The 17,175-nt window shown below is 53.2% G+C and overlaps 1 protein-coding gene across 1 annotated transcript in view; it reads right to left on the bottom strand.

Moving 5' to 3' along the window:
• ADAMTS2 (ADAM metallopeptidase with thrombospondin type 1 motif 2) overlaps positions 1–14,254 on the bottom strand; it is a 247,436-nt gene extending 233,182 nt beyond the window's left edge. The window contains exons 1-2 of the mRNA XM_079916090.1: positions 14,106–14,254; positions 12,708–13,102 (exon numbers count right to left, since the gene is read on the bottom strand). Coding sequence (XP_079772216.1) covers positions 12,708–13,102; positions 14,106–14,229 — 519 coding nt within the window. The 5' untranslated portion in view covers positions 14,230–14,254. The remainder of the gene's footprint in view (positions 1–12,707; positions 13,103–14,105) is intronic.
• Between the last annotated feature and the right edge of the window lie 2,921 nt (positions 14,255–17,175).

Below are 17,175 nucleotides of genomic sequence, written 5' to 3'. Positions count from 1 at the left end.
ATGGAAAACAAATTTATTTTTACAGGCCACAGATTTCCTCTAGGGGGCAACAGTCTTTGGAAAAAGACCTTCTAGAAGCATGTGGGAATAAAGGTAACAGCGGGACGTAGGGGGCCTGGGTCGGCAGGTACCAGTGACTCAGAAAGGGGGACAAAGTCTTCTGTAAGACTCAGGAGAGGAGAAGCCAGGAGGCTTGCCCCAGAGAAATTGGAGGATGGGAGAGACATCACTGAGAGGAGGGGAACCTGCCTTCAAAATGACAATTCCCCCACAGATGGGCTTTCTAAGAACCTGTCCCTGTTCTACAGGGAACCACCTGCACGGCTGGGCGGTGCAGCCTCCTCCACCTTCCTCGGCAAAGCTCCCCACACCCCACAAACGCTTCCTGTGAGTGGCTGACAGCTGTACACAGGGGCTGGCTTGTATTCTGGGCCAGCAAGCTTGCAACTGAGGAGAACTGGCAACAGCTCTGAGGTCCAGGACAGCAGGAGACACAGCCCCTGGGAGCTGCAATGCCTTTAGCCTTTAAGGAGGGTGGTGGCAGTGTGAGGGTTAGACATATTTTATCTAGATTTCAGCTCCTTTGCTGATGAAAACTAGAATTCAAAGGATACTGCCTTCGCATGAAATCCATCTTAGTCCACGAGCAAGCAGAGAAACGCCAGGGGTGTCCCCATCAGAGTCAGGTGCAGAAAGGGATACGCAAAGCCGCTGCTGTTACTTAACGTTACTCCAAAGGTTCTAGATGGCACAGATTGAAAATGAGCCTCCAGAATTACCATAGTCTACAGACAGTACAACTGTATACACAGAAAACCCAAGGGAATTCACAAAGATGTATTAGAATTAATGAGTTCAAAACAAAAAAATTAATGAGTTCAATCAAGCATCCTGATAAAAGATAATTATATAAAAATCAATAGCCATCCTGTATACCAGTGACAGATGGAAATGATTCAATTCACAATGGCAAAAAGAAAAAAATCCTTGAAATGGCCGTGATTTAAAACAATAGGTGACCCATATAAAAAATGTTTAATACTTTACTAAGCAACATCAAAGCAGAATTAAATCGATCGAAAAACACACCATGTTCCTGGTAAATACTACAAATTTTGTCCATTCCTCCTTTAATTGGTTTCTAAGTTTAATTTAATGTCAATCAAATTCACAAGGGATTTTTCTAACCTGACAAAACAATTCTAAAATTCAATTGAAAAAATGAACAGATGTGACCAGCCAAGAAAATTTTGCAAAAGAGTAACAGCGAAATGGGGAGTATCCAGCCAGATGTTTCAAAGCAGCAGTATCCAGCAGAAATGTAATAAGAATGTCACATGTAGCCATGTTAAAAAAAAAAGGTGAAATTAATTTCGGCAATATATTTTACTTAACCCAATACATCCAATCTATTATTATTTTAACCTGTAATCAATACTTTAAATTTATCAATTAGATATTTTATTTATTCTTTTTTTGGGTACTAAGTCTTTGAATTCTGGAGTATATTTTACACTCAAGAGCACCTCTCAGTTCAGACCAGCCACATCTCAAATAGCCAACAGCTTCAAGTGGCTTGTAGCTACCATAGTAGTGAACAGCACAGCTGTCAAGTAGCCAGTACTTTAGATATTAGAGCTTTAAAGCTCTTATAATGAACAGAATTCAGTACTGGTACAAGAAGAGGATGAAAGAAAAAAAGAATTTATCTGTGATATCAGACCTGAGGTTTCATTTGCAACTGACTGGAGACAGTATGTGGCATAATTCATTTAAAAAATTATACATACTCACAGCTCTTGAGCCAGTTTCTATCATACCTCCAGAAGCTCTGTGTCAATCAGACTGGCCACCGCTGAGCCTTAGACATACCTTGTGTGAAACATAAATACACCTTATTTGCCATGTGGTTCCAATCCCTGTCTTCAAAGGAGAAATATCCAGGCTCAAAGATGAATCTTTTCTTGTTGTCGTTTTTACTGTTTGGCTGTGCCATGTGTTAGTTGCGGCACGTGGGATCCTTGTTGCGGCACGCGGGATCCTCATTGCGGCACGCAGGATCCTCGTTGCGGCACGCGGGATCCTCTTTGTGGTGCGCGGGTTTAGTTGCCCCGTGGCATGTGGGATCTTAGTTCCCCGACCAGGGATCGAACCCGCGTCCCATCAGGGAAGTCCCTCAAAGATAAATCTTTGAATGTTCTGCTCACAGAGCTGGCAAGGGCTTGTCCCTCCAGTTTGAACAGCCCAGTCTCTGCCGCTGCCCTGCTTCCCCAGCATGGGAATTACGTGCCGGCTCTTAGGTCCTGAAATCACTTGTAACATCATCATAATAATAAAACTATGTGTCTGGGACTCTAAGACACCCATTTTTCACATTTACCACATCTAAACTCAGGATGAAATCAATGGGTCTTATCACTGCCAGCAGCTGGCAGCAGCCATGGGGTGGCTGGCATTGCCTGGCACACACCAACTCTGCCACGGTGTTTCGTACTGCCGTTACTTCGCTTGAGTTACTTGTAGGGTCAGCATTTCTTGTGTTGAGACACTTCCCACCCAAAATGTCTTCAAGAAGTCACACTGTGATGTAAAAAATTACAGTGTATGCAGAAAGGCACGGAGACAACAGAGTGTGTAGCTTTGGCATCCATGAGAAATGTCCCTGGAGGAAGGACTGCAACCTCATTCCTTTGCCAAAGAGAGGAAGACACCCAGAAGTGGACGAAGCCAGTCACACACTAAGTAAGCAAAGTGAGCAAGCCAGGAAAAACAGCCCACCACTCAGAGCAACTAGAGGCGGGGTGGCTGATGCCTACGCCTCACGGGACTACGGTTAAGGTGCAGTGGTGTGGTTTAGTTGGGAGTGTCCCCTCTTTCTTGTGGCGCCCTATAATTGATGGCACCTTAGATGCAATGAAACACAGGAACGGCCAACACTTCCCAAACCCGGGGCCTGGGCTAAGTGCACCCACCCTTCCAAAGCCCAGTGAGGTTGGCAATCCAAGGAACTGATGTTTGGCAGTGTTTGTGGCCCTTGTCCAGGCTGCCCAGCTGCGCAGGGAAAAGCTGACCATGTGACATGGCAGCCTCCAGCCCACAATAAGTCCACTGCTCACCATGGCAAACACTGAAATGTAAAGGGCAGGGTAGGGCAGTGCAGAGCCTGCCTGAGCCTTGGTCCTAGACGCCAGGGTTTCCTCTGCCTCGGAGCAGAAGCTGTGTGCCCCTCTCCACAGGCCCTGGAGTAGACATGCAGTGTAACTGAAATTCACGCATCAGCCTGAGGAGCCGGCTCCAGGCTCAGTAATAACTGCTCCATATTAATGGCAGCACAGCAGACCCAATGGACAGCTGACATTTAATATGAAACATAGGCAGCAGAGCGAGAGGTTCCTACCTGGGCCCTCCCATTCCAGAATGCCTGCCACTGTGGGGAGGGGGGGCTCAAGGCGGCACCAAGATTCAGGGGGCTGGAGTCGTCCCCTAAGTACCTCCATCCCACCTCAGTCCCCTCCCCTGCAGGAAACCCCTGCCAAGAACATACATGACCACACATGCACACTCACACTTGAATACACACACTCGCACACGTGCTTACTTAAATGCACACAGGCACACGCACAGATACCCACACACACTCACAGGCACACACATCATACTCATACAGATATGCATACACATGCACACATTTCCACATACATATACACACACATCCCGTGTATAGGAACATGCACACACATTCACACACACCAGCAGCCTGCTGTGTTCTGGCAGCAACACAAAACCCCCCAGCCTGCCCGAGTGCAGGAGGGCAGTAGGGATAAGCAAGGACACATCTGCCTGCCAGTACAGACCCATGGTCCCAAGAGAGGCCCCATGCATACTTGACCCTACAGATCTCAGAGACCAGAATGAGGAGGCCCAGGCCACAGCTCAGGCCACCACACAGCAAAGCCATCCTCTATGCTGAGTGGACACACCAGGCCATGGTGGGGGGGACAGGGGGCATCCCTGTGGCTCAGAGCAGATGAGCCCTTCGATGACTTCTCTACTCACGCAGGTTGTGGCATTTGTGGTCCTCACAGCAGGCCTGGGTGAAGACCCAGCCTTCCCCCGCCTCCCAGCTGATGCTGGGTCACTCCTCACTCACTAAGTGCTGGGGATATGGGGGGATAGGCAGTCAAGGCTGGCCATCAGGCAGGGGAAACCTGAAACCTGCCAACACCTGAAGGAGCAGCATCCTTACACTCGGGAACCAATGTCATAAACACACAACCAGGCAGTGGAGTCAGGGCAGGGATGGCAATGTGACAGAAGACGGTCCAGAAACAGCTGGCCTCCTTGGGCTGAGGCTCAGAGATCGGTGACCAGCTATGCTGGCCTTCATGAGGGGTCTAGTCAGGCTTCACTATGCTCCTGCACTGTGCATTGCTGGGCCACAGTGATTGGCTATGGAAAGGTCCCATGACCTAAGCCTGTCCATTCAGAGTGAAGTCAGAACTGTAGCAGGAACCTCCAAAAAGTAGTCTGTTTCCCTTTGCACCTGGTTATACCTGGGGAATGTGAGGGTGTGGGTGCAACTACAGCCAATGGTCCACCAAGGAACAGAGTCACACTGGGGAGAGGGAGCTGGGCGAGCAGGGGCACCACTCCACCCCTGAATTACCTACCCAATCCCACCAGTCCTCAGATGCCTTTTGTGTGTGTGTGGTAAAATACATATAACAGGGACTTCCCTGGTGGTGCAGTGGATAAGACTCCGCGTTCCAATGCAGGGGGCCTGGGTTCAATCCCTGGGCAGGGAACTAGATCCCACAGGCATGCCGCAACTAAGAGTTTGCATGCCACAACTAAGGAGCCGACGAGCCACAACTAAGGAGCCTACCTGCCACAACTAAGGAGTCACGTACTACAACTAAGGAGCCAGTGAGCCACAACTAAGGAGCCCACGAGCCGCAACTAAAACCTGGCACAACCAAATAAATAAATATTAAAATTAAAATAAAAACGTATAACATAAAATTTACCATCTTAACCACTTTTAAGTGTACAATTCAGTGGTATTAAATATATTCATAATGTTGTGCAACGATCACCACCATCTATCTCCAGAACTCTTTCCTTCTTGTAAAACTGAAGTTCTGTATCCACGAAACAACAACGCCCCATCTCCTTCCTTCAGCCCCTGACAACCTCCACTCTACCCCCTGTCTCTAAGATTTGGACAACTGTAAGTGCCTTCAGATGCCATATTTGCTGAAGCCTGCTGAGTCTGGGTTTCAGACCACAGACATGCCTACACCATTCTGAGGGGCCACCATGAGGTGGGCAGGGGCCGTGGGCTGCTGCTCTGCCATCCCTAGCACAAACTCCTGACAAGCCAGCCTCCACCATGGCAGCCACAGGTCAGTGCACATCCCTCCCCAGTCCCAGAAGGGAAGAGCCCCTGGGAAGCCGCTTCCCTCCCGCCAAATGGCACTCAGTGAGAAGTGGTGAGGAGGCCAGACAGGAGGTTGTGGATGCCCCAGAAGAGGGCATGGGGTAGCTGTGATGAAGTAAGGCTGGGTTCTCAGCAAGTTCTCGAAGACAGCCCCTGCCTTCAGGGAGCCCAGGCCCATCTAATGATCCTGCTGCCAGCATAGCTCTCAACATTTCCACATATGCCTCTGGAGGCCCAGTCAGGGGACCTCAGAGCTCACTGGATTCACACTGGAGTCATTTGCCCACGTGATATCAACCGACTCAGAAATGCAGCTTCTCTGAAGAAACATCCATAGGTCCGGCAGCAAGGAGCCCATGCTCCTGAGGGCCAACAATCTATCAAGGGAGGCAGGGCATAGACTAGCCAGGGTCCCCACCTCTCCATCAGCCCGATCCCTCAACTGGTCCCCATTTGGCCCCTAAGAAACCCGGAGTTGCCCTAGAAGGGTCTCAGAAATAATTGATGCAGCCCCACTTGTCACTGGACAAACCGAGGCTCATGGTGGGAGTATTTGCCCAGAGTTGCATGATGACCTGCCAGAGCCCAGTCCAAGGTCTCTTCACCACCTCCAACCCTCCTCCAAACAGGCCCAGAGGGGCTTCCCTCCTTACTTAGTTTCATTTAGACCACGGGTTTTGAACTCACGTTTCATGAACCCCAAAGTGGGGGCAAGAAAACTGTGCAAAACCACACGTGTGCACAAGTGCTTTCCTGCGGGAAAGGAAGCAGAGCTTTTGGCCGTTCTCCAAGGGGGCCTACCCCACTGAGTGTGGACATTCTGGGGTCTGCAGCAAAGCATACAAGGAGAGGTGGGCCACCCCTGGGCATGGGGCACAGGGTCTTAGGGGGCAAGGAACTTCACAGGCTTCCAGCCCCCACTCCCCAGGCACACTCATTTCATGGCCCCTAGCTGAGCTCCACCCAGGTGCAGCAAGGCCCTGTGGGCCCAGGTACAAGTTGCTCATAGTACAAGTTACCGAAGAAGCATGGGGTACAACGTGGCATGTGAATGTCCAGGACAGCTTCCTGGATGAAGTGCCATTTAGCTGAGCCCTACAGAGTGAGCCAGGTAAAGAGGGAGGGATAAGAGTGGTCCAGGCGAGGGCACAGCCTGTGCAAAGACCCTAGGATGGGAGTGTCCAGTGGTGGAGAAACTGAAAGCTTGATGTGACTGGAGCACAGGCATGAGGCGGGACACAGTGACAGACGAGGCTGAAGGCTACTGGGTCAGGTCATGAAAGGCCTTGTATGTCAGGCCAGTGGTTTTGAATTTTTTTTTTCTGGGTTTGGATTTTTTTTAAGGGCAATAAGAACCACTTAAGACCACCACTTAAGAAAGACTTAAGACCACCACTTAAGAAAGGTCTTAAGCAAAGGAGTGACAAAAATCAGTCTGGCAGCTGTGGTGGGAAAGAGTTGCTCCAATTTGGAGTGGCTAAGGATCACACGGGCAGAAGTCGGGGCTTGGAGTTAAGTGTGGTGGAAAGATGGGAACTGGGATGACGTCCGGATATGTCTAGGACGATGACTGGCTGGATGTGGCAGTCATGGAGTGGGAGGGGAAGGGCGATCCTGGGATTCCTGCCCAAGTGAAGGGTGAGGTCTGGAAGAGAGTAGAGAGACCTGTGTTCCATTTCAGAAGCATGGGGTCACTCAGGGAAAGAGCCCCCAAGGCAGCTGGGCAGGCAAGTCTGGAGCACAGAAAGAGATTCGGGCCAGATGCAGGGCTTGAAGTCTGGGTGGAGAGTGGCAGCCCAGCACACTGGTCCTTCCTCTTGCTTTTATGATAAAACCCCAATCCATTCCAGAGTTTGGGGACCTGACCCTCACTCTCAACCCCAAAGAGGGGCAAGAGACTCTGGCCAGGCCCACATCACAGTGATTGATTTAAAGGTGGGCCTATAACCTAAGTAGGACCCAACAGAACCCTCTCCAGGACTCTAGCAAGAACCATCCAAAAAGGAGTGCTCTCCATTTCCAAGACATTGCTACCGTGGAAGACAAGTTAAGCCAGGAGCTGCTGGTGGACCCCACATGGGGAGAGCCATCTTGAGATGAACACAGACACTGACAGGCTGAAAGGCAGAAAGCATGTTCTAAAAGCAGCCCTGAATCCGCTAGATCCAGCCACGCCTGAAGCTGGAACTCCTTAGGACCCCAAGGATAACTGGGCCCATGACATCCCTTGTTTGTTTCATCCAAATTGGTTTTCTGCCACTTAAACTGAATGAGTCTTAAACAACAAGGAGAATAATAAGCCATGGAGGAGGCTGAGACCACCCTGGGCAGCTGTGTAGACTGCCAAGAACAGGGGCCAAGCAGGTACCTCTGCTCCTCTGACCTGAGCAGCCCCAACACCCAGGGAACCCGGACGTTCCCGCAGCCCCTCTTTGGTGTTCCTGAGACCTTCCCATTGCCCTCCAGGCAGTGCCAAGGCAAGGTGAAAGGTAGGAAGACCCTACAAAGGGCAGTTGCAAGTCCCACATACCTCTCACCCCCAGCCCTGCAGCTCAAGCCTGCTGCACCTGCCCTCCACATTCCAGCACCTGAACCAGCTGGAGCCCAGTGTGTGGCCTAAAAGATAGCAGCCTTTTTAGGAGAAATGAAACTCAATTAATTCAGTCCCTTAGTCCAGGAAATGACTTCTCTCTGTGGCCCTTAGTGACTTTTAATGCCCATCAAGACTATACAGAGCAGGTGCCTGGCCAGGATGGCAGCCCAGCAGGGGAGCGCCAGCCCACAAGGCAGCAACCCTTGAGCCTGCCTCACAGAGTCACTGCCCAGCCCATGGACTCTTCCACCAATGGCCTTGCCAACCAGAAACATCAGGCCAGAGAGGTCCCCTGAGCTGCACTGCATGAAGGAGACAGAGGTATGGCTGGGTGCTTCCATCCTACTGGAGTCCCCACTGCCATCACCTAGCCATGAGGACTCAGGCCACCTGAAAGGAGCTGCGGTCCAGAGCAAGTCAGCGCCAAGTCACCAAGCCACTTGGCCACCAGACCTGCTCTCAGCTCCCACTCACTGACACTGACAACAGTCAATGCCGCTGACTGAGAAGGTCTCCAGGAGTTGACTAGAAATGTTTTAAAGAAATGCATTTCTTCATTTTTATTCTTTTTGTTGGTGTGCAAAAAATGCAATAACATGTAGTGAGCTGGGCTTGGAACCAAACAGACATGCGTTTAAATACAGACTGCAAAGCTTGAAGTAAGCTATCTCGGTTTATTCATCTGTAAAATGGGGATAATATCAGCATATACCATAGGGTGCTGTGAGGATTAATCAAGGTGATACAGCATAAGGTGCTCAGAAGAAAGCCTGGCACATAATAAGGGCACAGTGAACTGTGAAGTTCTGTTATTACTTTTTATGTCAACAGGCTTCTCATTGGGTTTTTAATGAGCATGTAAGAATGATGTGAAATTAGTACACCTATCATGTGGCCTGAGAGGTACTAGAAAACTCTTCCATAGCAATGAGATATACAAGAATCCTTTGTTAAGCATTACTTTCTCACCCATTGTGAAAAGGCAAATGTTAACCTTTCCCTGTGAATATGATGAACAATACCTGTCTAGTGACCGTAAAAGAACCTGGAAACTACACCTACCAACCTCTCTGGAAATAAAGTATATGGTATGTCTTATGAAGCATGTGGCATTTCCTGAATCTGTACGTCTACCTGATTCTAGTAGAATTTTCACCTTGGCACACCCAGGTTCCAACCTCATATTATTATAGGGAGCAGAACCCCTTACACTCTCCATCCATGGGGTTCTGCAAACCTCATGTCCTGATTCTCATGGGAGCATCTGGCCCCAGCCTGAAGAGAGTGCTACCCAGGACTCAGCTGGAATTATCAGAAAAAGATGTCAGCCAGCACCGGTGGGGCCCCTTGACTTACCACAGAAGGACTCCACCTGAGAACAAAGCCAACACATAAGAAGGCAGAGGCAAGAGACAGCAAGAGTCCTAATGACAGGAGCACCTGGATCCAGCCATGCCTAAAGACTGACCATTATGTGAGCTGCTAATTGCCCGTTTCTGTTTAAACTAATTTGACTTGAGTTTTCCTTTGCTTGTGACTGAAAGGATGCTGATCCTAAGAATCTCCTCGGGCTGAATAGATTAGGAGACTCCGGTCCACAGAAAACAAAGCTACTACCGCCTTCCTTTAAGGCAGAGAAACAAATTCGGGACCAAGCAAGTATATGAGCAAATGTGTGTCCCAGGCCAGGAGCAGGACGATAGGCCGGAAAGGGCCTATGGCTCTTGGGAGAGGCTTGTCCCACCTAAGCATCTAAACTTAAGCTGTAAGACCACAGCTGCCTGCTGTGACCCTGCTCCATGGTTTCTCCACACGTCTTCCAGGAAGGCTAGTTCCACATGTTCTGCAAAGAAGGTGTTGATGGTCCCATCTGCATGGGAAGTACTGCATTACATGGAGTTCAAGAGGTTTCTTTATTACAGAACTTCTCAGAGAACCCAGTGGGCCTCCTTAAATCTCCCAGGCTGAAAGCAAAGGTGCAGCGTTTCCCACACCAGTTGTCCACTGAACCGCATTTGCCCAGAGAAACTTGTGGTGTAATCCTGTAGTACTCCTTTGCAGCAATGGGGGTGTAGCGCTTTGCTTCTCAAAGGGCAGTCCCAAAGCCCAGGAGCACAAGCCTGGTAGCTTATTAAAAATGCAGAACCTTGAACCCCACCCCAGACATACAGACTCAGAATCTGAATTTTAACAAGATCCTTGGGGATCTGCACACACTGCAGCCTGACACACCTGCTTCAGTGTGTTTCACTATCTGTGAAGGAAGAGTAGGGCTGCAGAGGAAGGGGTACTGTGTGGCATGGCTGCTGGGAGGATGAGATGCATGTAGCCTTGTTATGACTATTGAGAGGGAGTGCCTAGGGATTGCAGCTTCTATTACTACACCTCAGGTGCTTCTACCCACAAAGACTTGGGAGCACCATGGCAGAAGGGGCTGGACAGAACCAGGCCAGACTCCTGCCACCACAGGCTGTGTGGCCTTGGGCAAGTCACTCAACCTCCCAGAACCTCAGCTGCCCATCTGTAAACCAGGGATGAAGAATCCTCCCCCACAGGGTCTCTGAGGACCAGAAACATGATGTTTAAACCCCGGGCCCTTAGCAAGTGGGCCTATCACTGATGCAACAGAGGGACTTAACGGGCTAAGGAATTAAGTGTATAAGATCAGAACAGACACACACACGCGAAAAAGAAAGAAGGAAAAAGAGAAGAAGAACTAATGATGCTGCCCCACTATCTCAAGGCCAGTTTTCACTGACAACATTCAAGGCCACTCAGGTAGACGCCAGTCCCTCTTCCAACTCCAGTCTTCTCTCCAGCTGTGTCTTGCACTTCTGCCGGTGTGTGTCCAGTACACGTGACATCTCACTGCACCTGTTCTGACCAAGCCGATACACACCTGGTACTTCTCTGCATATGCTCTTCTCTATGCGCATTTGCCCCCGGCAACTCATTCTTCAAATAGCCGCCAGGAGCACGTTTTCCAAGCCCTGACCAGAGTGGGCCCCAGCCCATCAGCTGAGCATGTGTGCCCCAGGTGGGCACCAGGCCAGCTACATCTCTGACCAGCACAGTGGACAATGGCGCTTGGAGGTGCTGGCTGAACAAACAAATCACAGAATGAACGATGCATGTACAAAGCCTCCCTGAAATGCTCTCCATCAAGTATTACTTAGCACACAGGAGTTGGCCCAGCAACAGACTACCTCCATGTCAACTCCCCCACCCCAGCCCAGGCCACCCCCCCGAGCCCCCAGCACCAATTTCCTTTTATTTAGGAAATTCACCTCCAGTGTAAAATGAGACACACGTATGAGGTCCAGGGCAGCCTCAGAGGCAACAAGGATATAAAGGGCTGCACCGTGTTAACCCAACTCCTCCAAGGACATTTATAGTTGTTTGCAGTACACCCAGGTTCTAACTAAATCCAGCCAAAGGCAGTGATTTTCCGAAGCAACAAGTGACATTTCCTGTGTCTCCATAAAAAGAACGCCAGCGGTTGTGGGGCTCCGTGTAATTGCTGGCTCTGCAGCCTGCAGGGCGAGACGGAGGACAGGGGGCTTAGGGGCCAGCAGGACTGGGAGAGAGGCCACTTGCTAAGAGTAGGAGTCCCCTGAGCAGCAATTAGAACGGAACCCATGGTGGGCGGCTTCAGATGTCTGGCCAGCACAGCCAGCCTGACCACCACACACCCAATCCAAAATAGAAAACTGCAGTGGCTTCTGCCACGTGTCAGGCCTCAGGGTGGCCGGACGGAGCACTGCCAATGTCAGCCTCCTCCCTGAGCATTGATCCAGGCTTCCTCCAAGGACCCCTTATGCCAGGCCATGGTCCCCCTAGGCCCTCAGAAGCAGGAGAACTTCCCAGGGCTCTGGTCACATTAAGTGGCCCAGGCAGTCCCAAAAGGGACCCACTCCCCAGCCTCTCCTGTCCTTCAGGGCCTTCCCATGGGCACCAGAGTTTGCATCTCCAAATGCTCCCCTTGGCTCAAAATAGAGAGAGAAAACCAACTTTTCAAATAACCAGCTGAAGTCCAACAGGAAACCACAGCATAAAAATCAGTGGTTCCCGGTCAGCCAGGGGGCAGAGGGATAACTGGGTATTTCAGCACCACTGCCTGGTCCCTAGGCTGGCACCACTTGCACACACAGAAACGAGAAGACCAACTGCCAGCACACATGCCCCCACACAAATGTCACACATGCCACAATGCACAGCAACACACACGGACACACAAATGAACAGAAACCTGCAGATACACACGTGGACAAGACACAATGGCACATTCACATGTTCACACAAGTACACAGGTACTCAGATACTAGTACCCATTCCAAAACACATGTGCAGACGCACGCACTCACAGAGATATACACACACCTGGATGCAAGATGAAGACCTGTGCCTGCAGGCATAAGGGAGACCACACTTTGCTACTTGATAAGTGCTTTGGAAATGTGGCCTTCCCTCTGCATAAATCACCCTCTCGGTCCAATTGAAACAACTTGCCTTAGAGCCAACCCCTTCAGTCTGCACCCAGTGGTCCCTAAGCACAAGGGTGCAGAGAAGGTCTTCAATACAGGCCTTGCCCTCCCAGGGGCCTCCCAGATAAACAGCTTCCAAAGCCCAGGAGAGGGCAATGGACAGAAAGAAGGGAGAGAAGTGCGTACTCACCAGCCCGTCGCAGTTGCTGAGCGCCACAGAGGAAGCTTCAGCCAGGCCGGCCACGTCTCCGACGTAGAGGCAGGTCCCAAGCAGGGGCTCCACGCGGGTGGCGCCCGACTCGCTCTGCCACTCCACCGTGGCCCCGGGCGCCACGAGGCGGGCATTGGGCCGCAGCCGCAGGTGCAGGTCTCGGCCGAAGACCGTGACATTGTAGAAGAGGCGGCCGCCAGGGTCCTCCTCGCTGCCTCCAGAGAAACCCGGGATCTGGACAGGGGCGGCCCTGCGGGCCCGTACCCCAGCCTGCGCCGTCGCCGCCGACACCACGTGGGACACCAAGAGGCCCTGAGCGTCAGTGCGCACCGGCACCGCCAGGATGCGCTCCGCTCCGTGCCCCTGGGGCCAGCCTGCAATGGGAAGGGACGTTAGACCAGTCGAGACCTGGGAACCCCAGGGCCCCGCCACCGAGTCCAGCATCCTCACAAACCCCTCCCCCACTGCGAAGGGAAGGGCATTCCGCTAGGCAACCCCCAGAAACTAGCCTTCTTCCAACCGGGAAGGGGCGTTAACAGGGCCGCCACTCCCGACCCCCGCCGACCCCGGGCCGACCCCCTCTAGAACCCGCCCAGCCAAGAGCTCTGCACCCTGCCCCGTTCCGGGTTGGGGCTCCGCGGCTCCTCGCAGTTCCCCAAGGGACGGCCCGGTCAGAGCATCCTCCACCCCTTGAACCTACCGTCCTCGGCAGTACGTGGGGCTGCTCCGAAGCCATTCCCGGCTGGCCCCCTACCCGTATGCCTCTACCCCTTCAGCAGTCCCCGCCGCCCGACTGCCCTCACCGCTCGCCTCCGGAGCGGCGAGGACTCGGCTCCCCCGGGCACTGGCGGCCTGTCCTCCGTGTACAGCTCCGGGTTAGCCCGCTGCCGGCCACCCTCCCCGCGTGCCCGAGGGCAGGGAGGGTGAAGGAGGGTCCCTCAGATCTTCGAGGATCCCCTCCGGGTCGCCCCAGCCAATCCTCAGGGCCCAAGGCGGCGCGCTCCGCACCCGACTCCTCCCGAGCGTCCCCGGACGCGAGCCGGGGCGCAGCCTCTCCCTGCCTCCCCCGGACACGCTGGGGCTGGCGCTGCGCTCTCCGCCGCGGGGCTTTCCCGGCCCTCCGTCTCCACGCTCCGCGTCCCGGGAGCCGCGAGCGCTCCGAGGCTCCCCGCAACCCGAGACGCCCAGGTGCGCCGCAGGGCGCCCCCTGCGCGACCAACCCGGCCCCGAAGTTGGCCAACTTGGCCCCGGGCGGGGCGCGCGGAGTTTGCCCAAGTCAGGCTGGACGACGCCTGGGGAGGGGGCGGTGAGGCACGCAGGGCGGGGAGGAGCCCGGCCGACTGGGGTCGCGAAGCGTGAGGGCCGCGCCGCACCTACCTGGGGGGTCGGCGGCGGCGGCGAGCCGGGCGTCCGCGGGCAGCGGCGGTAGCAGGAGCGGCAGCAGTAGCAGCAGCAGCGCGGGGCAGAGCAGGCGGCGAGCGGCTCCCGCCGGCGGATCCATGGCAGCCGGACCGCAGCCGGGGCCCCGCACTCGCAGCCGGCGCGAAAGTTCCCCGCGCGCCGCCCAGCCCACATCTGGGGGCAGCTGGAGCCGCCCGCAGCTGCAGCACCGCAGGGCGCGGGGCGGAGGAGGCGAGGCGCGGAGAGGAGGGCGGGGGAGAGCGGAGGGAGGCGGGGAGAGGGAAGGAGCGAGCGAGAGAGGGAGGCGGGAGGGAGGGAGAAGGCGAGAGAGGGGGAGGGCGGGGACGGCGGGCGCCTCAGCCTGCGGTGACCCGGCGCTTCTTGGCGCGGCCGCCGCTGCCGCCGCCGCCACCGCCGCCACCGCCGCCACCGCCCGCTCCCCTCCTCGCGCCGTCGCCGCCGCGGTTCCCGGCTCGTAACGAAGCAGAGACACCCCGAGGCGGCGGCGTAAAAACGCCGCGGGCCGGGTCGGGAGAGCCCCGCTGCTGGCCACCCTCTGCGGCGCCCCGCGCACTCGTGGCGCGAAACCTCGGAGGAGCTAAAGCCCGCCCGAGCATCCCCACCCAAAGAGTCCTCGGAGCACCCGGGTCCCAACCGTCAGCCCTGGGGCGCGAGGGGCCGCCTCTCCCTCTCTGTGCGCCCTGGGGCAGGATAGGGAGCAGAGCTGGGAAGGGGTGGGGAGGCCTGATTACTGGTCCATGGGGCTGAGCCAGGCCTTTTGACCAGTTAGAGACCCCAGAGGCTGAAAAACAGTTTTACCAGGAGGGTGCATGCACCACAAGAGCCACCCCAAAGATCAACTTTTACCCTTACAGAGAGAGGCAAGTTTCCCTCAGTCTCCAGCTCCTCTTTGCCTGAAGTCCCTCTCCCCCTCCGTCTGCCTCCCCAACCCTCCATTGCAGCCTCTGAGCACAGTCTCCTCCACCTAGACCTGGGCTCCACCTGCTAGAGCTCAGTCAGGTTGCCTCCCTCACCTGTCCTGAATCCTACATGGGAGTCTAGACGCCTGGTCTTTGCACACCCCCAGGCTCTGCCTGAAATAGCCTCTCTACACTCTGCCCACCTTTCCCAACTCAGCATCCAAGGCATCCCTCTCCACCCTGGAGCCAGTTTGCTGTCAAAGCCCATTCCCAGCCGGACTCCTCTCCAGCACAATCCTCATTGCCTGTCCCACCAAGTCTACTGTCCCCCAGCACAATGGCCTTCCCTCCCCTTGGGAGCCCACTCCCAAGCATGTGTCTGTGGGAACACCTCTGCTATGTGACCCCAGACTTCTGCCTCACTTCCCTGGAGGGTGGACACCTGTCCTTTTGGATTTTCTCATTCACTCTGCCCCAGGCCTGTGTGGCCAGTGCTTTGGGGCTGGCCTTGGTCAGGCAGGGCCTGATGACTCAGGTCCCTCCCTGCCCACCAGAAGGGCCCAGTCTTATGGGTATAACACATGACTTACACAACTTGCTCTAGCTGTGATTTCATATTCTCAGTTCCATCATTTTCAGGACCCATCATTTTCAGAGGGCACTGAAGCTTGATGGCCATCTTCACCTGGAAGCTTTCCTCTGTGACCCCTGAGGGTGCCCAAACAGGATCCAGCCCCCAGGCATGGTGAACATCTGTTGTCAGTGTTAAAAATGGTAACATTTCACATAAGAATTTAGACTTCTGACTTCTTTTGAGAAATTGGAAAGTGTGACCACACTGGGCCTGCATTTCTGCTTATCAGCCATTAAGTGGGGCAAATGCCCTGCAGGTTGCAGTAGGTTCCCTTCCCTTACCCACAGAAGGCATCCACTTTTGTAACCTCTGATGGTTCCAGAGAAAGTGGATGGGGATCAGTGTATGGGAAGAGAGATGACTCCAGAGCCAGGTATCCTGGAGGACTTGGCATGGGTCGAAGAAGAAGTGGCATGGGTCGAACCCTGAAGGCTGAGGAAGCCAGGCAGCCCAGAGCTGGGTCCAGCTAGGTGCTGTCTTGGAATCCACGACACTTCCACTCATTCCCCCTGTGGCTGTCATGCTTTCATCCGCCTCAAAAGATGAATGAGACCCAAGCAGCAGCCTCACCTATTTGATGAGGGTGATGTTCTACTACCTCACTTGCTTCCCTGCCAGGTTTATGGTGACTACCATAATCCTCCTACCACCACCATTATTTCTTTATACTGTACTTAAGTTTTTAAAGGAGACTTTAAATCACTACCGTAAATGGGAAAGCCAACATCTTGCCATAAATCAAAGATAACTGCCAAAAATAAATACATGAAACAAAAAGCTGTTATCAAATTGTAAATACTATTGCCTGCAAAAGGCACGGAGGCTGAAGCTGATTAACAAGTGTTGGAAAAGTGGTGAGACAGACTAGAAGAAGCAAAGCCCTTTCCTTTGATGCAATCAGAAGGACAAAAGGAGAATTGAAAATGACCGACTCTCTCACTTCGCAAGTTGATGATATTTTCTGATGGGTCCATGTAACAAAATTATGTTGCACACTTTGGAAAACCAGCTCTAGAATATCTTTTTGGAAAGAAGGTTTGTCTCTCTGACACTCCTGAGTCACTCCTGGCAACTGTTCCTTCCCAAATTACTCCCAGCTTCTTGGGGCTCCACCCAGACAGAGACCCCCTCATGAGTGGAAGGCAGACCACGGCCCTTAACCATCCCATCTTTAGTCCCTACAATGACACCCCTCTAGGCTGAGTGGAAGAACCAAGCACACATGCATCACAGTTTATGGTTGAATCCTCCATGTGGGGGGCCCTTGTGGACTCATCCCAGCTTCCTGATCACTTGTCCTCAGCTCAAAAAAAAAAAAAAAACAAGAGTCACCCCTACTTCTTCAAACCTCCATGGTTCAGATCTCTCTTATTCCTCTTCTGGAAAAGGCTACCCCACCCACTGGTGCTTGCCTCTCTGTTCCCCCTTCTTCTACTTCAGGTGAAAGTGGAACACAGAAATCCCCAGTGGTTCTTTGTTCAAGTCTACTTAT

Source organism: Stenella coeruleoalba, assembly GCF_951394435.1.
Source record: "Stenella coeruleoalba genome assembly, chromosome: 3".
NCBI lineage: Eukaryota > Metazoa > Chordata > Mammalia > Artiodactyla > Delphinidae > Stenella > Stenella coeruleoalba.
The sequence above is the reverse complement of the archived record's forward strand: the minus strand, read 5'-3'. Positions and strand labels throughout refer to the sequence as shown.